The sequence below is a fragment of the Lactuca virosa genome, chromosome 8, assembly GCF_052849685.1.
Source record: "Lactuca virosa cultivar CGN04683 chromosome 8, Lactuca_virosa_CGN04683_v6, whole genome shotgun sequence".
In the NCBI taxonomy this organism is placed as follows: Eukaryota; Viridiplantae; Streptophyta; class Magnoliopsida; order Asterales; family Asteraceae; genus Lactuca; species Lactuca virosa.
Genome location: NC_136433.1, coordinates 314,877,253 through 314,895,355, shown reverse-complemented (window position 1 = coordinate 314,895,355; position 18,103 = coordinate 314,877,253). Strand labels below are relative to the sequence as shown.

The 18,103-nt window shown below is 40.2% G+C and overlaps 3 protein-coding genes across 3 annotated transcripts; 2 read left to right on the top strand and 1 right to left on the bottom strand.

Annotated features, from left to right (window-relative positions):
• Nucleotides 1-2,584: 2,584 nt before the first annotated feature.
• LOC145131711 (uncharacterized) lies at nucleotides 2,585-4,895 on the top strand. Its single transcript, XM_079066369.1, has 4 exons — nucleotides 2,585-2,811; nucleotides 2,981-3,068; nucleotides 3,251-4,538; nucleotides 4,615-4,895. The coding sequence occupies exons 1-4, from the start codon at nucleotides 2,585-2,587 to the stop codon at nucleotides 4,893-4,895; spliced, it is 1,884 nt and encodes a 627-aa protein (XP_078922495.1).
• A 27-nt stretch (nucleotides 4,896-4,922) lies between these two features.
• On the top strand, nucleotides 4,923-5,719 carry LOC145131710 (uncharacterized). The gene is made up of 2 exons (XM_079066368.1): nucleotides 4,923-5,087; nucleotides 5,183-5,719. Exons 1-2 carry the CDS (start codon nucleotides 4,923-4,925, stop codon nucleotides 5,717-5,719), a joined length of 702 nt encoding a protein of 233 aa, XP_078922494.1.
• Nucleotides 5,720-6,090: 371 nt separating this feature from the next.
• Nucleotides 6,091-7,391, bottom strand: LOC145131709 (uncharacterized). The gene is made up of 2 exons (XM_079066367.1): nucleotides 6,930-7,391; nucleotides 6,091-6,099 (listed from the first exon to the last, which is right to left on the bottom strand). Exons 1-2 carry the CDS (start codon nucleotides 7,389-7,391, stop codon nucleotides 6,091-6,093), a joined length of 471 nt encoding a protein of 156 aa, XP_078922493.1.
• Between the last annotated feature and the right edge of the window lie 10,712 nt (nucleotides 7,392-18,103).

Genomic DNA, 18,103 nt, shown 5'->3' with positions numbered 1-18,103 from the left:
GATAACCCAAACTTGTACATTTTTCTTGCTCCATAAAAGTCTAAGAGCTTTGAGATTCCCATAATAAGCCCCGAAGTTCCTCAAACTCCAAGAGCATTCATTAAAGGGACCAAAATCATATATAAAGAGCATAATATTGAATCAAAGAGAACAAAGGTCATGATATAAGATTTATACCACAAATGACTTAGAAATATGAAGAAAATGATGGATCTATGCTAGATTTCTGGTTCCTTGCACCAAAATGGAGCTCCTTCTTCCTCAAGCTTCACAAAACCATGAAAGAAAGGTCAAAACCAAGCAACCAAGCTCACAACCATGGAAGGGAGGATAGGGTTTTGAAAAGAGGAAATAGAGGATGAAGAGAATGCCATAATCCAAGACTTAAGGTCTTTAAATATGGGAGAAACCCTAAAATCTTGGGATTGGGCTGCAATAGCTAGCACGCCGTGGTAGTCATCCAGACACGATCTTAATTTAATTGACGTGGCCACGCTGTGGTGAATCCTTTACCGCCGTAGCATAAGGTTTTCCCCCAAAACCTTATATTTGAAATTCATAAATCTTAAATGGCCAAAACGGGAAAATGGGTGTTACAAGAAGTGTATACAAAATTTTGGCGTACCAACATGCATACATATGCTATATCTCCTAACCTAGCAAAAATCAAGATTGAAAAGATTGTTGAACCCCCTTCTTATTTTAGAAGGTTGTGTCATGAATGGATTGACATAACCATAGTTGAACCCCCTGTTTCTGAACCAAGCATGCAAACCCCTAGTGATGTTAATGTTGCTCCTATTTTTGAATCTACAATGGAACCTAACATGGAATCCCCTAATCACATTGATGTTAATGTTGCTCCTGAACCAAACATGCAAACCCCTAGTGATGTTAAAGGTGGCCCCTGTAAAAAGAAAAATACAGTGAAAGAAGGTGAAAGCAATAAGTACCCTTGGAAACTTTTAGTGAGTAAATGGAAAAAGGATAATGATTAGACAATGAAGACGTATGAAAAGGAGCATAAATGTCTAAAAAACAAGAAAATTCAAAGCTTGTAACTACAAGTTTCTTTCCAAACAAACACTTGAGCAGTTGGAGTCTAACCTAGAAATACCAATCATGGCTTTAAAGGAGCAGCTGGAGATGAAATACCAAATTCAGATGTCAGACATGAAAGTGTTTAGAGCAAAAGCAAAAGCCCTGGAAATTATTATGATGATTTTGAGGGTCAATATTCTATATTGAGGGACTATCTACTGAAGGTTCAAACTCGAAACCCAAACACAACAGTCAAGCTTCAAGTGGATAATGCTGCCAACCCTGCATCAAATACTACGTTTTTTAGATGCGTGTGTGTGTGTATATATATATATATATATATATATATATATATATATATAATTTTGCCACTTATCATTTTTTTTATATATTTTAGTTTCTTTTCTCACACTCTCTGAAAATGATACATGTCATTTTCTATGATTTTACATTTAAATTTAAATCTTCTTCTAAGTCCCTTAAAATTAATATTATTAATAGAGATTTTGAATTCAAAATGTTTGGTAATCAATTACATGATTCCTTGATAGAAACAAATAATCAATCAATTATTAATAATCTCCTATTCCACTTATTTGTTCTCATTTTTTTTTACATTTTTATAAACATCCTTTTAGAAATTTGTTTAAATTATTTTTGTTACAGTTATTATCTATGTTATTTTAATTTATCAACTGTGTATTATACAGGATATAACCTAGTATGTATATATATATATATATATATATATATATATATATATATATATATATATATATATATATATATATATATATATATATCTTGGGACACATAAACAAGGTTTTGCAGTAGGGAAAATGAACTTACTTGGATTGGATGGTGCATTCATGATTCTAACAACAGTGGTAAGTGACATAATTTGTTACTTTTAAGTTATATTATAAAAATGTTATTATTATAGAGATTAACCTAATTTTTTCTTACTATTACATGCTTAGATGAAAACAATTGCACTTACCCATTGGCATATGGTATTGTAGAGTCTGAGAACTTCAACCCATGTTCATAGTTTCTAACCAATCTTGGTGATGATTTAGATTTGCATACCAATTCAAACTTCACATTTAACTGTTAGACAGAAGTTAATATTATACTTAATCTATCTAATTAACCTTGCATATGATTTATACTAATTATATAAGGTCATCCGTTATACCCACCACTAACCACTATAGTGGTGGGTGCCACGTCATCACCACTAACTACCACTAAACCTATGAGATACCCACCACTAACCACTCCACTCCAGGGGCGTAGGTAGCAAGGCTCTAGGTAGGTCCTAGGACCTACCTTTTTTTTTAATTACCATATATATATATATATATATATATATATATATATATATAATAAGGAACCACCTTATTTTGAGAATAAGATCTACCTAATTTGAGGGAAAAATAGCTACGTGAAACAAGCCCAAATCTTATATATTTAACAGCCCAATCTAAATATCCAATAATCCAATGATTTTTTTTTTAAAAAAAAAAAAGAAAAAAAAAGAATGGGAAAAAGGAACGTCGCATACAGGGCTCTCACCGTCTCACGTTCAGTCGTTCTCGGCTTCTCGCAGGGGCAAGACGCAGTGCATCAATCGAATCCAATTATCGGTCGTTCCTGCTCGGTTGCTCCGATCACCGTCCGGCCAGGCCGCCGCCCACCGCCCGCCGCCCACGTTCAGCCGTCCGCCTTCGCCCTTCAGCCCTTCATTACCCTGTGGAGTGTGGCTCTGTTTCTTGAATCTTGATCAGATTACAATTTTGAGAATTTGAGGTTTGTAAGTTTCAGTTTGTTACAATTTCTGAATTCTTGTTGTTCAAAACCCTTTGAAGCACCCTAGTTTGTATGATTATCAGTTTCAATGTTTCATTAACTTGAATTATTGTCTATTGATCACTAGATTTGAGATTTCATTCACTGTCACTGACTTATTGTTATTAATCAGATTCACTGTCACTGATTCAGAATTCTTATTAACATTGTTATTTGTAATTTGTTAACATTTGATTTATTTATTAATATCTACTCAATTTCAGAATTTATATAGTTGTTTTGTTGTTATTGTCTATTTGATATTTTGATATAAGAACATTGTTTAATTGTCATTGTTTTGTTGTTATTGTCTATTTTGATACTTTTATAACATTCAATTTTTATAATTCAATTTTAGTATCGAGATACAAGAATGTCTTTGCATAAGTTTTATAAAAAGAAAGAAGATAGTGAACAACAACAAAAGTATACGAAGATTGATTTAAACTCACTACCTGTTGATCCATTTGAACGACCAAGTATAGAATTTTATCATGTAAACCAAAGAGATGAAATAAGAAGAGCATACTTGCAAAAAGGGCCTTTCCAACCTCTAAATCATAAGTTTCCACCACGTGATTTTGGAGGTAAACCTCGAAGATTTATTCAATCTTGGTTTGATGATAATAAATATTGGTTAGAATATAGTATAAAAGAGGATGCTGCATTCTGTTTGTGTTGTTATCTATTCAAATCAAGTATACCAAATCAAGGTGGATCAGATCATTTTGTGAAATCTGGATTTAAAGCTTGGAATAGGAAATCAGGAATAGATAAACACAAAGAAGGAACTCCACACACTATTGCTGTCCAAAAGTGTCAAAGTTTGATGAACCAAAGACAACCCATCACGTCTGCTTTTGCGAAACAAACAACTTTACAAGAAAAAGAATACCATACTCATTTGAATGCTTCAATTGACTGTCTTAGGTTCCTACTCCGACAAGGGTTAGCATTTCGTGGTCATAACGAGAAGGAAGACTCAGATAATAAAGGTAACTTTCTTGAACTATTACAGTGGTTAGCCGATCGATGTGATGTTGTAGATCGTGTTGTGTTAAAGAATGCCCCAAAAAATGCTCAAATGAACTGCGGTGAAATCCAGAAAGATATTGTGCAAGCATGTTCAGATGTAATTTTAAATGTTATTATGGGAGAGCTTGGAAATGATTTTTTTGCAATTTTAGTAGACGAGTCACGTGATGTGTCATGTAAAGAACAAATGGCATTGGTTTTGCGGTTTGTTAATAGAAAATGTGAAGTTGTAGAAAGGTTTGTTGGCCTTAGAAATGTTAATGATACTTCAGCTTTGTCACTAAAGGCTACCATTTATGATATGCTTTCAAAACAAAATTTGAGTCCTAGTAGGATTAGAGGACAAGGCTATGACGATGCTAGTAATATGAGTGGTGCATTCAATGGATTGAAGACTTTGATTATGAATGAAACAAAATCTGCACACTTTGTTCATTGTTTTGCTCACCAATTACAGTTAGCCCTAGTGTTTGTTGCAAAGAATCACAAGACGGTTAATGATTTTTTTGATGTGGTTTCTCGGCTGTTAAATATTATTGGATCTTCTTACAAACGACGAGCTAAGTTAAGAAAAAAACAAGCAAATAAAGTTATGGAAGCATTAGCTGAAGGTATGGTTTATTTGGTTTATTTTCGTTTGTTTATACTAATTACTCGACTAATTCATTTTTATGTGGTTTATTTTAGGTGAGCTTGAGAGTGGTACTGGTTTGAATCAAGAAGTTGGTATTAAACGACCGTCTGATACTCGATGGGGTTCTCATTTTGCATCTTTATTAAATATCCAAACCATATATGCTTCCATTTGTGATGTACTTGTAGACCTTGGTGAATTTGATAGTGATAGTGATCGTAGAGCTGAAGCAATTCGCATCTTAAAGTGGTTAAAATCGTTTGATTTTGTGTTTTGTCTACATTTGATGATTGATATCTTGGGAGTGACGGATTATTTGAATACAATACTATAAAGAAAAGACCAAGATATCATAAATGCCATGAATCAAGTAAGTAGTTCAAAAAAAGCAATTCAAGAAATTAGGGATATAGGATGGGAACCACTTTTAGAGAAAGTTACTTTGTTTTGTGCTAAAAACGAAGTTAAAGTTGTGGATTTGGAAGATGAATATTTTAATGGATACAGTCGTCGCAGAGGTTCACAGGTTAGTAATGTTTCTTATTACCAACTACCACATTGATTTATAAATTTATTGTGTTTTATCATTAGTTATTAATATATGTGTATATTTTTTTTAAGGTTAACAACTTGCACCATTATCAGGTTGATGTATTTAAGGAGGTGATTGATATGCAACTTCAAGAGCTGAACCATCGCTTTAATGAAGCAAACACGAATTTACTTCTTTGTATTGCTTGTTTGTGCCCAAGTGAATCTTTCAAAGCCTTTAATTTAGAAAAAATAATGAAAATGGCTTCACTTTATCCGGAAGAGTTTCCAACAGAATACGATCTTCGAGTTCTTGAAGTGGAACTTGGAAATTACATTAAAGATGTGCGAGAAGATGAACGATTTAATGATTTGAAGAGTATTGGAGACCTTGTCAAAAAGATGGTTGAAGAAAAGAAGCATATAATATTTCCTAAGATTTATCTTCTTATGAAACTTGCCTTGATCTTACCCGTAGCAACAGCAAGTGTAGAACGCGCATTTTCAGCAATGAAGTTGATAAAGACTGATATACGCAACAAAATGAGTGATCAGTTTTTGAGTGATAGTTTAGTGTCGTATATTGAAAAAAATGTTTTAAAAGGTATTGGTAACGATCAATTGTGACAATGTTTCAATATATAAGACCTCGTAGGGTTCAATTGTAAGAACTTTATTATAACTATTGAACTGATGTTTAAATATTTTAGTCATACAACCCGACTCGTCACCGCTAGTATTTTTTACACTTTCATATTATTTTTTTTTGTTTTATTTACATAAAGAACCACGTGGTTTTTGGTTCTAGATTCGCCACTGCTCCACTCCACATCATTTTTTTATTATTTTTAATTCAAAAATACAATAAAATTACATTTCTTTTGAAAATAAAAAAACATTGAATTTTTTTAACTAGTTTTTCATTAATTATAAAAATAAAAATACAACTTCAAACTACATTACTTAATTAACCTAGAATAAAAAAACATTAAATTAACTTAAATAACCTAAATTAAAAAAAAACAAACAAACATAATTAAAAAAACCTAATCTTCGTTCATGTTGAGTTGGTACAAATGATCCGCGACATGTTCTTGAAGATTAAAACACGTTTCGCTCTTATGAATTTCAACAACTCATGATAAAAATTCATTTGTTCCAGGTACGAACTCTTCAAGCGGGATGACGACGTTGTCCGGATCATACGTGTAAATCACTCGACCTTGATCTTCAATGATCATATTATGCGTTATAATACATGCTAGGACCATTCGTTTAATTCTATCCTTATCCTAAAGTCATGTAGCCTATTTCACTACATGCCACGTCTCCTTGAGGACTCCAAATGCCCTCTCGATATCCTTCCTCGCTGATTCCTGTCTCTTTGTGAACAACTTTGCCTTTTCACTTCGAGGAACCAGATATGCCTCATAAGTGTAGAATAATCTATGTATATCCCATCACAAAGGTAGTAACCTTATTTGTACGAATGTCCGTTCACCGTAACGTCATATCAGGTGCTTTGCCGGTCCAAAGATCCTTAAAAAGTGGAGACTGGCCATGAATGTTAATGTTGTTGTTAGACCCCGCGACTCCAAAAAAAGAATGCCATATCCATAAGTCCTGAGATGCGACAGCTTCTAGGATTATACTTGGTTCACCTATATGTCCTCGAGTGAATTGACCACGCTATGCATTTGGACATTTTTCCCAAGCTACATGCGTACAATCTAGATTACCAAGCATACCCGTAAATCCATGCCTCTCTTCATGAGCCGAATATAATCTCTCAATATCACGTGGAGTTAGTTTACGCAAATATTCTTGATAAAAAAACCTCATACACACATGAACAAAACCAATCTACACAATCAATTGTGGTCCTCTCGGATACTTTGAAGTATTCGTCAGATGCATCAAATGCTATACCGTATCCCAAATACCTAAGCGCAGCCGTATACTTTTGTATACTACTAAAACCCATTCTTCCTCTAGCGTTGGGTTTTTGTTTGAAAAAATCATAACGGGCTTCTAAAACATTACTAATACGTAAAAATATAGCCTTATTCAGACGGAAACGACGTTCGAATGCGTCATAATTGTAAAGAATATTATTGGCTAAGTAATCACGTACCAATAAGTCGTGTACGGCTTGGCGATCATGATTGACGACCGCCCTTGTACAAGCAACATTTGAACTTTCTTCAACATGAATGTGTTGCACAACATTGAAGAAGGTCGAGATGAATTCCCCGTCATCATCTGAGTCAAAAAATTTTAACAATTCCAAATCCTCCATGTGTTTTTTGGTTTATAGAATGAGAGTAAAATGTGATGAAATGTGAGGGTTTTATTAGATTTATATAGGTATTAAGTTTTTGAAAAAAAATTAAAACTTAAAAAATGACCGTTGAACGTTCAAACGAAGGGAAATGTTTTGATTCACCGTTTGAGTTCGTCGTCTGGAATACAGAAGATCACGGCCACGATCGACCACGACCGGACGGGATGGTATGCACGGCCGTGGTCGTGGTCTAGCTCAACCACGAAGGGGATCGTGTTATCCATACCGGATGGTCTAATACTGATTGTGTTTGTGTTATAGGGTGGTTTTCCAACAATTGCAAAATTGTTTCCATGTGTAGAAAATAGACTTTGCCTTTGTCATATCCATGAAAATATGAAGTTAAAGTATTACATAACAACCTTCACTGTACAACAATTAAACCTTGCAATTGAGGAACTAAAACAATTGAACAAGGATGCATATGAATGGCTTAAAACCATTCCACTACAACATTGGTCCATGTCTCACTTTACAGGTAAGTCATACATAAAAACATTCTTCAATTTTGTTGATTGTATGCATATGAAAAGAATACTGACAAATCTTATGGCATATAGCACATTGTGATGCATTATTAAACAACCTTGTGAGTCACTAAACAAAAAACTTGTCAAGGGTCGTGACAAACCAATTATAACTTGCTTGGAATTTATTAGAGAATACATAATGAAGAACCTTGTTGTTATCCAAAAGACAACTAACAAATGGTGTGGCCCAATAACGCTTACAACTACCAAGATTCTAAAAAAGATAAAAAAAATGAAGCTGCAGAGTACATGGTTGTGTTTGTGGCAATGAGAAGTATCAAGTTTTAGGTGAAGGTGTTGACCAATGTGTGGTTGACATAGTACAACATACATGCTCATATAATAGGTGGGAGGTCACTGGAATGCCATGCAAGCACACCATTCAAACTATATTGGATATGAGGAGGAATAATGAGAATGTTGGGATACCTGAAACATGGGTTCACCCTACATAATAGTTAAAGACATGGGAAGAGATGTATGCCTTTAAAATTAAACCAATTAATGGGAGGATGATATGGACAAAAAGTTATTGTCCAATAAAGTTACTGCCCACCAAAACATCATGTGCCTATTGGTAAGCCAAAAAAGAAAAGAAGAAGATCTGATACAAAAGATGATGGTGCTAGAGTGAGTAGAATGACCAAGTCAGTTAGATGTTAAAAGTGTGGAAATGTTAGGTATAATGGTAGGAGCAGCAAGGGGAATACAGTGGGAGGATCATAGGCTAGGGGTAGTGGTGTCGGACAGAATGCAGGTTTTGTGAACAAGGGAAAAAGTCCAGTGGTTTAGCGTTTGTGTACTAGTTTCATGTCTTTTGGTTGGCTAACGTTTGTGATGTACTTGAAACAATGTTGTTAAATTTGGGTTTGTAATTTCAGTTTGAACTAATGTTTGTGCTACTTCTTTTACTATTTTGGTGATATACTTCAAACTATGTTGATTGGATGAATGTTTGTTGTAATGGTATGAATGACTCAATGTTTAAATGGTTATTAATGTATTTTCTGTTTCAATCTATAATGGTATGTTATAAATTGTAATAGTATGAATGCATGTTTTGCCAATTACAAAAAATAACACCACATTTATGCTCCTCTACCACCCAACCAATGACCTTGCAATCATAAGACTGCAAAGTTAATTTTTCAAAGATTTAACAATGATAATAATTACAAAAAATAGGAGAAACTATGTGATTAGGTTAGTTTATCAAGAAATCAAAATTAATCGGGTTAGAACAAGCATATTAGCATTTTTTAGGGCAAACTCCACGAAGTAAGAATGCAACGCTCGATATTTCCAAGGCATTTATTTAAATTTTGGTTATTTAATTATTAAGACTTGGGCCTTGAAGTCATTGGACCTTTTTCATATCGGGCTTAGGGTGTGTAGTACGCGGGGCGTACCACCCTATGTACACTGGGCGTACTGATGTAGAATGGACGCGTGTGCCATGCACATACGGGTTGCGTACAAGGGAGTACGCGCATCGTATGTGTCCGGACCCCAAAACCCTAATACTTAGGGTTTAAGCACTATTTAAAGAGAATTATGCCCTAAGGATCTTCTCTATCAGTCTCCCTTTTGTCCCTAAACAGCTCCACGAAACCCTAATCCCATTGTTGAGTGTCCTTGAGCTTGGAAGGTCTTTTGAGTGCATTTTGGTGTGTTTTGTCCCATTTTCAAGAAAAAGAAGGTTGGAGCAAGGTGGTGGTTCAAGGAGAAGCTTGTAGATCTGAATTATCTGCTCCATTTCTAGCTTGTGCAAAGTATAAAGTCTTGATCTTGATCTTTAGAAGCATAAATCTCCTTGTTTTAGCTTTTGAACCCTTTTTGGTCCCATAGATGAGCTCTTGTGGATTATTTTCGTTTCTGAAGCTTAGAGTTGCTACTCTTGCTGTTCTTTGGGTCCTAGAGTCATAAAGTTGCCACCTTTGAAGCTTTAATCCATCCACACATGAGTAATGGCCATTTTTATGGAAGTAGAATGTTATATTTCGAGTTTGGGCACATTTGGGGCTTGCAAATCCACCAAGTTGACGACTTTATGGTTTAAGATGTTGCATATGACTCAGATCTGTGATTGGGACTCTTGGACTTAAGCAGTTAAGAGCTTATTGGAGAAATGGCTTATCGGGTGAGTACGTTGGGCGTACAAGCTCGTACGCGCAATATACAAGCCATGCAGCATGTATGCTTAGCGTACAAATGAGTACCCCCCGCGTACTCGGACAGTTTGGGCTTGGCGTTGTTTGGGCCTCAGTTGGGCCACTTTCTTGGACTTTGTTGCTTTGGGCCTTTTGGGCCATCTGAAATCAAGATTTTTGGTCTAAGGAAATTATTAGGCTTTAGGGTAAGGCCCATATGGGGATTGGGCCCAATTTGGAAAATTGGGCCATAAGTGGGCCTTTGTGGATCTATTGGTTTTAGGCCTTAGTGGCTCATGGATTTGGGCCTTGGTTTTGGATCAAGCTAGGCCAGGGGTAAATGGTCATTTTAACCCAAGTACGGATTATTGGTTATAGTTTGGAACCCAAGTGTTGATTGGGTGTTATTTTGTACTGATAGGTCGGGGAGTCGTCAGGGAAGCAACTAGGGATTTCTTTCAGTGAGATTCAACATTAGAGGGGAGTTTCCTCACTGGGTTTAGCGGGTCTAAGGCACCAATGCCGGCCCTTATTGATTATGTTAGGATGCTAGGAGTATGTGTGACCCTTGCATGTGTTATGTGCTTCTATGTATACCGGGCGGGGCTCAATGCCAGGCGAGGCCTGAGGACTGAAACATATGTTAGTGTTTATGATCATTATATGTGTTAGAATGATTATGTGATATGATTGTATGTTTATAGCGGGCAAGGCCTAGTGACAGGCGAGGCCTGAGAATAACAAATCTGTATACCGAGCCGGGCCCGATGCCAGGCGAGGCCCGATGTCGGGTGGGGGCCCAGTATGTGATTTATTATGTATGGTATGGGGTAGTTTGGGGAACTCACTAAGCTTTGTGCTTATGGTTTTCAGTTTATGTTTTAGGTACTTCCAATGGCAAGGGAAAGAGCTCGAGGTGACTGCATTGCACACACCATAGGGATTCTGTTTATGGGACACACTCTGATTTTATGATGATTGACATACTTATTTTATTTGGGTTGTATAAACAATGATTTGGAATACTGTTTCTACCTGAATGAAAAATGAAATTTTTGGGGTCATATTTTTGGGATGTTTGAAGTTGGTATCGGAGCCTTGGTTTGAGGGATTTTGGCACATTCTCGGGTGTGTCTAAACTCAAACCGAGGATTTGGTAAAGGTTTCTGAAAAAAAAATATTTTTCTAAGAAAAAAGGTTTTCTAAAATAAGAAAGGGTGTGGTGCATGCAATCAGGTGAGCTCAAGTACGTTTTCCCAAATTACCCATACATGTTATTTGATATGCTTTGATCTGTGAATCTGTGAACTGCATGCTAATTAGGGCTAAGGATCTTCTCAGTTTTTGCATGATAGAATGCTAGGGGAGATGCCTTTGTATGCCTATTGTATGAACTTGTAGACTTGCATGCTAGTACTGATCAGTCAGTGATAGGATGGCCTGATTAGGTTATGCTTGGTTCTGATACTTGATGCTCGAATGCTGCTTGCTTTGTGAATTTAGGAGTTCTAACTAGCTTCCGCTAACTATAAACGAATATGCTAAGTTACATATTATGGGAACTAAATAATTTTAGAAGGTTAGGTTTTAACTCTATTGTGAAACTCTTGTTTGAGTCCAACCGTTGTAGTGTGAGACCTCTCATTCAAAGAATTATCTAGTTTTAGTGATATGTGATGGTATTCGTGAGCTAGATAGAGGAAGTTAGCGAGAGTTCCTTTTGCAGCTGATGGCGGAGAGTAGTATGGAGTTTACCCTAGGAAAACTAGGATGAGATTTAGTGCGAGGAGCATTATCTGTGGAGAAAGGTTGTATGAATATATAGTAACTTGGTTGAGTCAAAGCAATTCATGAGGAAAGTACGGATAGATGTGGAAGGTAGATTGGGCCCGTACTACTGGAAGTTGAGGATCCGTACTCGATTCAAGGAGATATGCGATAAAATTAGGAAGCTTGTAGGGTTGTGATTCCCCGGTATATTTCGATGCGTATTCTGATAGTTTTTATGGTCTATTTTTCAGTATGGTGGTATTGCGGGGCAGACCAATTGACAGTTCTGGTGCCGGGGAGGGTTCAGGCTCAGGATCTGGAGTCGGGCAGCTCGATGAGCAGGCTAGGGAGTTTCTCTCGTTAGAGAATACTCATTGTATTCTCGATCAGACTCTTGTGATCTCCAGCTCGGTAAAGAAGGGTATCCTAGAGGTTTTGGAGGAGCGATTGAGCTCGTTTCGTTATGAGATGATGGCTATAGTAGGAGCTCGATCTTTGACATTCAGGGAGTTCCGGGCTTGTGGAGCTCCAGACTATCATGGGGTGAAGGACCCCAAGGCGTGCATGCGTTGGTTAGCAGATGTTGCTAACGCTTTCCGTACCAGTCGTTGTCCCCGGGGGGGGGGGGGGGGGACAAGGTCGGACTAGCTTTCTGCCTTTTGAAGGACAGGGAACGAGACTGGTGGGAGGAGGTTGGTTGTGCTGTGGGTGATGATGTTGTTGATGGGATGACCTTGGATGAATTTTCGACCAGGTTCCGAGCTGAGTTTGCACCAGTTATTGAGGTGCAATAGTTGACGCGAGAGTTCCAGGATCTTCGCCAGACTACTGAGACAAAGGCTAAGATCACCGCTATGTTCAGGGAGAGGGAGCTTCTGGTTTCGCAATATGTGGCGGACGAGGAGATGAAGAAGGCCCGATATCATGAGATGCTGAGGAGCGACATTCGATAGTTTGTGAGCCGATCCAGCTGCAAGACGCTGAAGGATCTGATAGCTTGAGCCAGGGAGAGGGATATTGACCTGGAGATGGAAAGGAAGAGGAAGCCAGATGAGGTTCAAACATCAGGGGGTTCGGGCAACAGGCTCAAGGTATCAAATTCCAGATCGAGGGGCCATCAGGGTCGTAGCCGATGTGGCAAGTGCGGTAGGACGCATGAGGGTTCGTGCAGGAGTGGTAGTGGTGGTGGTTCTGGCTATTTCCAGTGCGGCCGGACTGGTCATTATAGCAGGGATTGTACTGCTACCACCACCCAAGGATGAGATCTGATTTGCTTTCATTGCAATCAGAGGGGACACAAGAAGGCCCAATGTCCGAGTTTTGTAACATCCATAAAATTCGAGCCAATTTAAACTTTTTAAATCATTTAAAACCATTCAACTATTACAATTTGTTTTCCGAATAGTTTAAACATCAGAGTTCCCAGAAATCATAATCATCAATCGAGGAAGTGTACGGCCACGCCTTCGCCTTCCCGCACCCATCCGCTGAACCTGAAACAATAAACTGAAACTGTAAGCCCGAAAGCTTAGTGAGTTGCCCCCAAAATACCAACGCCATACCGATAACCATATCATATAAACATATAAGCAACAGAACAACCATGCATCTCGAGTCTACAGTGTGACTGGTCCGCCCGCACCAGGCCTTCAGTCCACCTGGTCCACTCTCTGAGTCTACAATATGACTTGACCGCCTGCACCGGGCCTTCAGTCTATCTGACCCACTCTCCGAGCCTCGGCACGTCTGGACTGCCCTTTCGGGGCCTTCAGCCTATCCGGACTGCTCGCCGGGCCTTCGGCCTGACTAGGTGCCCTCTTGGGCCTACAGTCTATCCGGTCCGCCTCAACCCAACCCCATACTAATCAAACAATCATGTGCACATAAATATCATACGCTAGCATGTATATAACAAATAATCATACCGATCTAACATATCACTAACACATCAACCATCCTATAACCAGGATACCAACCTAACCGGTCACTAACATATCAACATCCTAACTACCAGGATGCAGATCTAGCAGATCAATAAACATATCAAGCAAATTCCCGGATACAAATCCGATAGAGGGCCGGCCTTGGTGCCTTAGACCCTGTTGATATAGTGAGGATAACTCACCTCGCAACTGTCGACTCGAAAGATAAGCTCAAACCCTCGGATCACCGCCATAAACTCCACCACCTATATTCGCCACACAACCATGATCATAAATTTACAAAATGCCCCAGAAGTCCAAATAGCCATCCTTGGTCAAAGTAAAAGTCAACGGTCAAGGTCAATAGTCCATGTTGACCCGACTCGTCGAGTACAACCAGCCACTCGCCGAGTTCCTTGCATAACCCGCCAACTCGCCGAGTCACTTGAGTGACTCGTCGAGTTCCCAATGTTTGCGGCCGTAAACTCCTTGGCCAACTCGTCGAGTTTCCATTGCAACTCGCCACGTTCATGCGTGCCAATAAGCCGGGAAAACCCTAACTGACTCGCCGAGTCCACGACAATCTTCATCGGACTCGCCGAGTTGACCATGCAACTTGCTGAGTCCCTTCAGTCCTTCATCTATTCAAATGCTTTTTAAGCCATGATAAGGTTCCATATTGCAGATCCAATTCCCCAAGGCATGTTTATCACGTAACGTTGCTAACTTTACGTGCATGCAAGGCTCTAAAGTCTTATAATGACAAAACCAAGCTTGTAATGGAGTTTTAAACATAAGGAGAGGCTCATAACTACTAAAGCTGAAAGCTTTATGGACCTAGAGACCACAGAGAGTTCAGATCTGAAGTTGCAACTTCAGATCTTAGCTCATACACAAGAAAAGCTTCCTAATATGCTAGAAAAGCCCTAAAATTCACCCAAAAGAGATCTAGAATGAAATAAGGTCAAGATAATGACTTGATACCTTCCAAAGGATGCCAACTAAGGTAGATTCCAGATCCCACACATTCCTTGCTTCAAGACTCTTGCTCTCCAAGCTCTTCTCACCAAGAATCCTCTTCCAAAGCTTAAAATACACAAATGGAGCACACTCACACGAATTAGGGTTTATGGACTATCAAGAGGCTGTAAGGGGAGGTTAAAGAGGCCAATGATCCTTTAAATAGGGCGCAAAACCCCAGAAATTAGGGTTTCATCCTCCAGCTCCTACTCGTCGAGTCCTTTTCTTGGACTCAGCGAGTAGGTCACTTAAACACGTGGACCAACCCGCTGCTACTCGACGAGTCAGGAAACCAACTCATCGAGTAGACCTTGAATTCATGAGAATTTATAACCATAAATTGATACTCGAGAATCGGGGCGTTACAATTCTCCCCACTTGAACTAGACTTCATCCTCGAAGTCTGCTGCGATGTACATCCTCGGATATTGCTCCCGCATCTCTGCCTCCGGCTCCCACGTCCCCTCGGACCCTCTTTGGTGCTCCCACTGTACCTTTACCAGAGGTACCTCCTTGTTTCGCAGAACATTCACCCTTTGTGCTGACAAGACATTTGTCCCACAATATCATACCAAATCAACCCACTAAAACACGAACACTCATGCTTGGCCCTATCAGCCTCTGGCTAGGATACCAGGCATGCCTACGACGGGTCCAGTCATCCCTAGGATGGAGTACCCTCACGTCCCACACATGAATCCCAAGTCATAAACCTACTTCAACTCTTCCTGCTACCATATGTTGTTTCTCAGACGAAGTCGAAACCTCCCTGGTCCCAACTTGTCTGCCCACTACCCGAAACACCGGACGCCTCACCGATTTCTGAACCAAAAGACCCATACAAATAACAGTCCCATGCGTCTCCCGAAAAGAAAACCGACTGGCTGGACTTGCTTCCACGCCCTACCATCAACTTCTGCTAACATAATGAACGCTACATGACCCACGATAACCTCACCTCCTACCTGGTCTTCAACGACCCATCTCCTCCTCACTTCAGACACGCTATGACTCTTTCACATATGAGATCAACGCAATACACATCACAATAACTCAAACCATCATCAACATACCTACCACTACTGGCCTACCAGAACGACACTCATATCTAACCCATATCACCCCTTCAGGTTGGAATACCAATCATGTCTAATCAATTCAACTATCGAGCTGAAATTCTCAGGGTTTGTTGGCCTACCGCCTCAACCCTACCGCTCCCTTTGAGCCTCCGGGCCTACGACTTTCAGTCGGCCCGCACCGGGTATCTTGGCCTACCGCATAGAGCAGGACCGCCTCAACCCCATCCAAATGCCATAAACGATCAAGAAAAGATCTAACCCGGTTCCTAGAATCTGAATGATGGAACATTCTAATCCCAAGCCTTCCTAAAGCAGACGAATACCCATTCGGATCTACTCCCAGTCCCCACCTGGAGTATTACCCGATCCAAAAGATTAATCCTAAGAGACACTTCGAACCGATGAGATCACCAAGATCCTCTTTACTCCAGTTGATTTCTAACAACAACATCCGATCAAACCAAAATATATTGGAGTCTTCAGCTTACTCCAACAACATGTTCAATACTTGGGGACAGACCTACTGACTAATACAACATAGCAGCATACTCAATACCCGTATACAGATCTACGAACACATACAGAGTCTTCAGCATGACTGGACCGCCTCACTAGGCCTTCAGTCTATCTGGACCACTCTCAGAACCTTCAGCATGTCTGGACCGCCTCTCTGGGCCTTCAGCCTGTCTGGACCGTTCTCCGAGCCTTCGGTCTGACTGGTACGCCCCACCAGCCTTCAGTCTATCCGGACCGCTCTAAACTGTTGAGCATCTCCCTGGACCACCCCTCCTGGTGGTCCTTCCCAAGCAGACTGTTCTCACCCACTTGGGGTTCCGAACTCCTGCTCTATTTCGTTGAATCTAACCCCGACCCAACCCTAGGCCTCATGTCGATCGTCCACCCTCTCGGAAATCCGTGGTCTGTTCCCTGACCCGCGTGTCTACCACATGCGCTAAATAGCCTGCACACTCGTGCTGAATGCACTGTCGAACCCTGGCAGCTAACAGAACCCTCAATGACTGATGCTCCATCTGAGAATTTCCAATTCTCCCCCACTTGGAACACTAACTACTACCTGCTAGTGGTGGAACCATAGGACAACTCAACCATCCCAACTAGGTATTATCACCCTTAACTATGGAACGATTAACCCCAGAGTGAACAACCTCCGCCGAACAACCCTCCCGGCATGGATCAAACGAACTTCAAGAAACCATATCCCGACTGAACACTTCTGCATCTCCGATTTACAGCTACTGCTCCTGGAATGGTGATCCTCTATCCTAACTCCCCATTCCCAACGACCCTGGACACTAACCGTCTACAAGTCCTCGATACTAAACTCCCCTGTCCTTCCTATATTCTAATGACTCATGCAAAAAGAGGAGGAAAAAAATTCACAATATAATCATTAAAAGTAAGATAAGAATGGAAACGTACCCGCAGCCGCATCTGGCGCTGTCCCGACCTCCTATGTCGTAAGCTGGAAGGCACGTCCCTGAGCCCTCGGAGGCTCTGCTCTACCCTGACCCGCAACAATAGTCCTCAATGTAGCAAGCTGTGGATAGTTGGTCTTCACATGACCAACCTGATGGCAGTGATAACAAATCCTCACGTCCTGAATCGGGGCCAACTAGCGACAATCCCTCGCATAGTGCCCTTTCCTTCCGCACTTGCGACACGCACCACCGGACTTACAAACTCCAGTATGACCCTTCCCGCACTTCCCACAAGTGCGGCCGCTCTGACCTCCAACCCCAGAATCAGCGGTCTTGAACTGCTTCGGCGCCGGCTGAGACTGCACCGGGGCCTGCCTCTGCTCTCGCAATTGTAACTCAATCTCCAGCTCCTGCCGCCTGGCGGCCTCCTGTAAATCCAGTAACGTATCACATCGCTGGGTAGCAACGAACTGTCTAATGTCAGTCTTGAGCATGCTTAGATATCGTGACATATGAGCCTGCTCGGAAGCAAACTCCGGGCAAAACATCGCCCTCTCAGTGAACATACGGGTGATCTCTGTCACCGACTCCGAATCCTGCTTCAACTCCAAGAACTCCTGAGCTAGCCGCTCACGCTCGACCCGTGGAATGTAGAGGGAGCGGAACATCTCCCTAAACTGATCCCAAGAAACTGTAGCTCTCTGCTCATCCGAATAAGACCCTGTCGTCAACCTCCACCAGTCCTTCGCCCCGGACC